We start from the raw sequence: 7,448 nt of genomic DNA, 5'->3' as shown, positions 1-7,448 counted from the left end.
ATCACTGCTGCTGCTGCCATGTCGTTCGTCGCTCCTCCAGGCTACCAGCCGGTTTACGGCCCCGTGAGTATCTGCTCCTACTGCTCCTCTGGTGCTTAATGAATGTATAGTTTAATATATGGGCGGTGGACCGCTGGTGGGCCACGAGAGTTCATGTACATCACATAAATATATGAAAATTTCTTTTGAATTTATAATCAGTGGTGAAATTGCCATAAACTGAAATTTCGTACGGTATATCATGTTGACTCAGTGACATTTGAAAGATCCCCTCCACACATGTATTGAGGCTTAACAAACACGATAACATTTGTCTGACATTGTTGGAGCAAAAAAAAAATGTAAAAAAATTGCCACATTAAATTTCTTTAAACAACACATACTCTTCTCCCTCAGTAACAATTTCAGATTACATGAATACGCAAAGATTTTCCATTTCACAAATTTAACTGCTGGACTAAAGGTGTCTCCTACAGTTTGTCTTCACTGTTTAACTGTGGGAACAAGAAGAAAAAACACATTTTTGACAGGAGGAGGACATGTTATTATGCTGTTTCATACAGCCTGGACTTAACAATTCACTAGCTGCACTTTACAAGTTGTCCATTTTAACTGAATCGATGAAGGGATTTGTATCGTAAAAGATGTTGCCAATGTTTCCTCTGTCTGTTATTAGCCTTTTCATTAGCCTTTTTTCTGTCGTACTGGCTCATTGTTTTAACAGGTGAGGAGCCACCATACGATAATGAAAGACAGGCTACTCTGCCTCCTAAACTGCCAGTCAGTGAAAGATTAGGAACTGAACTGACTGATTAAAATTCTGCTTGGCTGAGTGGATTTCATAACAACACACAGTTTGAAAAAACAACAAAAACAACAACAACAACTAAATGCCTGCTTGCAAAATTACATATTTTGTTCATTTATTTTGTACAACTTCACGAACTTCTTCTATTTTATATGAATGTGTGAATGCAAAAATCATCATTCTTTAAAAAAAGAGTAAATACCAATTTTATTTATTTTTTTAACCAAACCAGGCAAATAAGAAATTAAAAAGATCTGTAAAGATTGGCAAGAACTAATCATAAGTCATGCCATGTGTGATTTGTTGAAAATCTAGAACATAATAACAATTGTATTCAGTGAGCTAGACCTTCGTGTGACCTCACTCCGCTCTAAAGGCATAGTATAATGTGACTGAGGTGTGGCGATGTCGCGCCGTTGTACAATCGTGTTGAGTGTTGTGTTCACTGTACAGACGATCCCATACCTTGGACCCATTTATGGAGGGCTGAGGGCGGGCTCATCCATTTACATCCAGGGGTCAATTCCTGAGAATATCACCAGGCGAGTTGAAAAATGACACACACAAACACAAACACACACACACACACACACACACACACACACACACACACACACACACACACACGCACGCTGTATACACTCATATATCTGGGCGTCTTTCGTCCATGAGTCATTCCAAAGTAAATGACTAGTTTTACACTTTTTACGAGTTGTGTAATACCGCACTTTCTTTCCATTCTTGAACATCAAAGCTGTTCCACTTTTATTGGCTTCCCCTCCTCTTTTCAAAACAGTGATATCAGAGTGGCCTCGGTTTACAGCCCATTAGCAGATTATGTCAACAGTGCACACACCTGGTTGGTTACTACATCTTCAGCTTTTATGTCAGGAGACATTGTTGGTTTCACCTTCACTGTTTACGTTCCTCCTGTTTTTCACACTAAACTAACTCATCACTCACCTCCAGGGTATAATGGCTCTGCTTCACCTACGTTTGCTTTTGGCAGGTTCTTTATCAACCTGCTGTTGGGAGAGTCTGACTCCAGCGACGTCGCCCTCCACTTCAACCCTCGTTTCGACGGCTGGGACAAAGTGGTCTTCAACACTCGTCAGAATGGATCCTGGCAGTCAGAAGAGAAGATCCGGGATATGCCGTTCACCAAGGGCAGGACCTTTGAAATGGTCATCATGGTCACTTCTCAGGGCTACCAGGTCAGAACGACCAAACATCAGCACATGCACAACTATGAAATAAAAGTCACCTTTTGTGTGAATATGACCTTTTTTCATGAGTCTCCCTAAAAGCGATTCTTCATGCAGAATGTGTGTTTTGCCTCACAAAGAGGTATCTTGAGCTCATGAAGAAATTCTTGTCATCCTTTGTCACTTCTTTGTGAGCCAGTCACCCGATAGCTTAAACTGACAGCTTGCAATCACTTAAAGTCTGAGTACTTGAAACGCAAAATACATGTTTTATGCTTTGAAAAGTATTTATTACCGTGTTGACATTATATCACCATTTGATATATATATATATATATATATATATATATATATATATATATATATATTTGAAATTATTCTTTGCAGATTAAAGTAAATGGCAAAGACTTCCACACCTTCCAGCACCGCATCAATGTGGAGGGAGTTCGTGCCATGCAAATTGCAGGAGATGTTTCCATCCAGACCATTAATGTCATCGGGGTGAGAGCTACAGTACTCGAGACTTGAAGCTTCATATTTGGTGCTTTTCAGGGGAAATCTAATTACACAGGAGGTGTAATAGACCTTTTTCATGTTAGTCCACGAATATTTTTGGTTTGAAAAATAATTTCAGGGATTATATTACCGTGTTAATGGTCTTCCACAGGGAGGATATCCAGGAGGAGGCATGGGGGTACGTTGATAGGATTTCTGTGCATTTTCCTTTGAATATTACTGAAAATATTGGGGCCTATTGAGAAATTCTGTTAAATATTGTCAAAAAACTTTGCTTCTCCTGAATGACATCCAGGGAGGACACCCAGGTGGCATGGGAGGAGGAATGGGAGGAGGAATGGGTGGAGGAATGGGTGGAGGAATGGGTGGAGCAATGGGAGGAGGAATGGGAGTAAGTCAAGTTAACAGGCCTTTATTCTCACTCATATTTAGAGTGTTACACATAGACATATAACAACATTATCGAACATGTCTACCACTTTTCAGCAGGGAGGCTACCCAGGAGGAGGAATGGGAGGAGGGACGGGAGGAGGGATGGGTGTAAGTCACGTTAAAAGGACTTTATTTTCATACTTATTTGGAAAACATAAATGCATTTCAACATGATTGAACACTTTCTAGCAGGGAGGATATCCAGGAGGAGCGATGGGAGTAAGTTATGTTAACTTTTGTTTAGATACATGTTTTCTGTACTTAAAAGCGTAACTGAATCATTGTTGAACACGTTTATTCCCTGTCAGCAGGGCGGATACCCGGGAGGCAGCACGGGGGTAAGACTTAACTGGAGTTGTGTTCGTGATCCTCATCTGCGTATCTGCATTAGAACGCACCACAAACATGAATGAAATAAAGAACAAGTCCTCCTGAATTTTGCCAATCTACGATTCATTTTAATTTCAATTTTAATGACGGTGATATTTTTCACTCCAGGGTGGATATCCAGGAGGCATGGGAGGTGATATGGGGGTATGAAACTGTTTTAGATTGTTTTATAGTAATTATCTGGTGCATTGAAGTATGATACAGTATATAAATAAACTATCTTGATTCAACATTGGCATCAGATTTTTACTTTTGTTTTCTTTCAGGGAGGATTCCCTGGATCAAACCTGCCAGTGAGAAAACTTCATGATGACATCAGTAGCAATTCTTTAATTTTCTTCTAACTCTTTTGGATATCCTTAAATCATATGTCTGTTTTGCGTTTGGCAGGGTATGGGTGGGCAGCCAGTCTACAATCCTGTAAGTACAGTTTAGGCTAGCAATAATCAGTTCTTGGGCTCTGAAGGCCTCATCAGCAGTGGCCAGTTGTTTTGGCCTTACACCAACAGTGTATAACTACTGCCTCTGCACTTAAGCCTGTGTAACATCATTTTAATAGGAAATGCATGTTTATATCAATATAGCAGCCAAAAAATAGCCTCCATTGTGTAAACAATAATGAACTAATTCAATAACTGTTATGAAACTGCCATCTAACTTTTCTTTACATGTCATTTTTTTGATACTGAGGGCCATTATTTTCTAAAAGGACCCTCCACACAGAATCTAACAGCTAGTTGAACATGTTATTTATGTTATTTGGAGTATTGATAAGGATAGTTGTGTTATTACTGTTCTGAAAATATACAAGCCCAACCTTAGAGCTCTCTAGTGGTCACACGGTGAACTGAAATACATCAAATTTGTTCAACAAGCATGATTGTAAAAATTTTAATTCTCTCAATAAGATATTTCTAATGATAATACAATGTTTTGCTTTTGTCAGAATTCACTTAAATAATTTATACATTTGTGTGCATATTCATATTTTTTTATATACCATGAGGTAGCAAAGCAATTTACACAAGGAAAAAAGAATTAAGTGTAAAACATAAAATTCAGCGAAGCTAAAATAAATCTAAATATACTCTTAATACAGGTGTGACAGGGATAAATTACAAAACGTCATTTGGGAAAATGTTTTCCTTTTTTTATGACTATAAAAGTTAGTTTGACTTCACAGGAGCCACGAAGAGTGTTGCTTTCGTGGTGTTAAAATGTTTAACGGTGTGTCTTTGCTGTGTGATGTCAGCCCATCCCCTACTCCAGCATGGTCCCTGGAGGGATGTTCCCTAAGAGGACCATCATCATCAGGGGAATGCTGCCCTACGGAGCCAACAGGTGTGTGTGTGTGTGTGTGTGTGTGTGTGTGTGTGTGTGTGTGTGTGTGTGTGTGTGTGTGTGTGTGTGTGTGTGTGTGTGTGTGTGTGTGTGTGTGTGTGTTGTGTGTTACTGTGAACGGCAGCGGTGGCGTATGGAGGACTGGGACACGCCTTTCAAGAGAAGAAACTGGTGCTAACATTGAAAATGCCCTGCAAGGAGTTACTGTTTACTTTTGTACATTTAACTGCTTGTACTTTTTCATGTCTACCAGTATTTGCATACACGTACCTGCACTTCATATCATGAATAAAGACATTTAAGGGATAAATAGAAGAAATGTCTGCACTTCTGCCACCTCTGGGGAACAGAATGAGGACGCTCATAACTGATGATGATGTTGGGTGTCAGCCTGGTACTGACGCAGATAGATGGAGCAGATATCAGGGAACATGCGGCTGATCTATGGAATTTAATTCTGTGGTAATGGATGACATTAAGGTACGATGTCATGCACGTCATGTGCTTGTACAGTCGTAGGACTGCATATTTAACAGTGCATTTTGTTTTCAAATGCTAGGAAAGCAATTTCTGGTACTTGATAGCGGCTGATATCCATCCTGGTATCGGTACTTTAAGTGCATCCCTAGAACAGACTTGTGTTACACTCTCTGTGTTGTAGACTGTGCATCAACTTTGTGGTGAGCAGATCCCGAGACATCGCCTTCCACATGAACCCCCGAGTAAGGGAGGGGATCGTGGTGAGAAACAGCATGCTGGGTGGTAGCTGGGGTCAGGAGGAGAGGCAGCTCAGCATGAACCCCTTCGCAGAGGGACAGTACTTCGACGTAAGCTTAATCCTTCATTCTTTCTATTCAGCTCTCCTTAAAACTTGCTTAGACTTGTCTTTCTGTCTTTGTCTCTCAGATGTCGATTCGTTGCGGGAACCAGAGGTTTAAGGTGTTTGTCAACGGGCAGCATCTGTTTGACTTCTTTCACCGCATTCAATCCTTTAATGAGATTGACAAGCTGGAGATCGACGGGGACGTGCAGATCTCCTACATCCACTTCTGAAAGCGCTCGCATCCAAACGGTGCTGCTCTACATTACGGTGTGATCCTGAATGTATTCACACCTGAAGCCTTTTGTGTCTATATTCATATCTGGTTGTCTGAATGAATAAACAAATATTTCACCTGAACGGGAAACACGTTTGAAATATCAAAGCTCTTTCATGGATGAACACATTTATTTCTTATACAAAATACTGTAGGTGCTGTATAAAAATTTGTTTACAAATCATGACAGTGACAAAAATAGAGGTCACTATAGAACAGCTGTCACACACCAGGAGGATCATGAACACGTCTAGTGTGAGGTGAAATACTGGCTCTCGGAAGGCACTTGGTAGAGACGTGAAGCTCTGAGATTTAAGGCTGAACTGAGTGAAATCAGAGGGAATATCAACCTTCAGCTTGGACATACTTTCTTTTTTCACATAACGCTTAAAAGCTGGTAAAAGACAGTATGAAGATTTAAACCGCTGAAATATGTACCCTATCAAAGCAGCACTTTGTTGAAGATAAAGTACCAAAGAGATAGCATGCAGCCCATGCTTTATCTGACCAATGAATTTCAGAAATGCTACACTTGTGATTTACCACTCTATAATGTTTCACACTAAAGCGTAGGGCTGCGCAATTAATCAAAATGAGACTTTCAATGAAAGTAAGAATAAAAAAAATTAACATTCCTTGATATGGTCTATTCAATGTCAGGTAAAATAACTGCAATTTTACATTGCTTTTCAAAATCACGCAGCCCTGCAAAAGTACCTTTGATCTGAGAATCACTGCACCTCATTTAAACATATTTTACTCTTGCAAAATCTAGTCAAATCCATTCCAATGACAAAATGAAAGAACTAAAGCAAATATATATATAAATATACATATACATATATATATATATATATATATATATATATATATATATATATATATATATATATATATATTCAGATAAGTGCATGCAAAGTTGCAGCTGGTGAGTTTCCTCAAAGCAGAAGATCAGAGGATCTTTCCCAGCTGGCGAGGAACAACATGGACTTGTGTTACCAACAAGTTCTAATGACATTTCTAATACTTAACTCTTTAAACTTTGAGATGGATGGATGTTTATCAGTCGAATAATTTTGCTGAAGTTACATTTTTCCAATCAGAAAACATTTTTAATAATACAAATTTTTGTGTGAAATTAGTCTCTGCTGACTTCTTAACCAGGACCCCCTGGTAGAAGAAATATTTCAGTGGGAATTTCCCAGATAAATAAAATGAAAACCTCAAAACTTCTTTAACATCCTTCAAACATTCTTAAAACTAGTTTAAAGTGTTTTCTTTGACACATCATTAGAACTTGTAGGTAATGTACATATGTCACAGCTCTGGTCGTCCCAGCTAAAAATGTGGAGTCAGTGATTTACAATGTTGTCACAATGTTCTAGTCATGTTAAAACATTTTCAGTAAAAAGACACCATGAAACATTTTCAAAATGTGTTTAAAGCGTGATATCGTGCTGCTGAGAAACAGAGTGAGCGCGCATGAGGTGACAGAGTGGCTGAGTGTGTCGGGTTCATACCACAAAGGTGAGAACAACCTGAGCAGTGAGTCCCTGGTTCGATTCCCGTTGCTTCCTGTTTCTCCATTATCACCATCTATACGAAGGCTAAAATGCCCAAATAATAAAAGTATAAAAAAAAGAGGATTCTTAAGGGTTT

General features: G+C 39.1%; 1 protein-coding gene across 4 annotated transcripts; it reads left to right on the top strand.

The window, feature by feature from the left end:
* LOC147254852 (galectin-4-like) lies at positions 1 to 5,870 on the top strand. Of its 4 annotated transcripts, XM_086215226.1 has the most exons (15): positions 1 to 63; positions 1,262 to 1,350; positions 1,818 to 2,022; positions 2,401 to 2,514; positions 2,681 to 2,707; positions 2,825 to 2,929; positions 3,016 to 3,078; positions 3,154 to 3,180; positions 3,270 to 3,299; positions 3,460 to 3,495; positions 3,618 to 3,644; positions 3,742 to 3,771; positions 4,604 to 4,692; positions 5,354 to 5,519; positions 5,599 to 5,870. In XM_086215226.1, the coding sequence occupies exons 1-15, from the start codon at positions 19 to 21 to the stop codon at positions 5,743 to 5,745; spliced, it is 1,200 nt and encodes a 399-aa protein (XP_086071352.1). In that variant the 5' UTR covers positions 1 to 18; the 3' UTR covers positions 5,746 to 5,870. The 4 variants fall into 4 exon arrangements, with proteins under 4 accessions (XP_086071352.1, XP_086071354.1, XP_086071353.1 ...); XM_086215228.1 differs by lacking the exon at positions 2,681 to 2,707 and having other exon boundaries at positions 2,401 to 2,511; positions 2,870 to 2,920; positions 3,016 to 3,067; positions 3,167 to 3,180; XM_086215227.1 differs by lacking the exons at positions 2,681 to 2,707; positions 3,270 to 3,299 and having other exon boundaries at positions 2,401 to 2,513; positions 2,869 to 2,929; positions 3,019 to 3,069.
* Positions 5,871 to 7,448: the final 1,578 nt, after the last annotated feature.

Source organism: Aulostomus chinensis, chromosome 10, assembly GCF_037954235.1.
Source record: "Aulostomus chinensis isolate RoL2024-O1b breed Wild chromosome 10, RoL_Achi_v1.0, whole genome shotgun sequence".
Taxonomy (NCBI): domain Eukaryota; kingdom Metazoa; phylum Chordata; class Actinopteri; order Syngnathiformes; family Aulostomidae; genus Aulostomus; species Aulostomus chinensis.
Note: the sequence above shows the minus strand (reverse complement) of the source record. Positions and strands in the feature narration are given on the sequence as shown.

Bases quoted from the DNA above. Each gene is read 5' to 3' on its own strand.
- LOC147254852 (XM_086215226.1), top strand. From the start codon at position 19: ATGTCGTTCGTCGCTCCTCCAGGCTACCAGCCGGTTTACGGCCCC. The intron at 3,079-3,153 runs GTTAAAAGGACT...ACTTTCTAGCAG, and splicing joins GAGGGATGGGTGTAAGTCAC to GGAGGATATCCAGGAGGAGC. The intron at 4,693-5,353 runs GTGTGTGTGTGT...TCTGTGTTGTAG, and splicing joins CTGCCCTACGGAGCCAACAG to ACTGTGCATCAACTTTGTGG.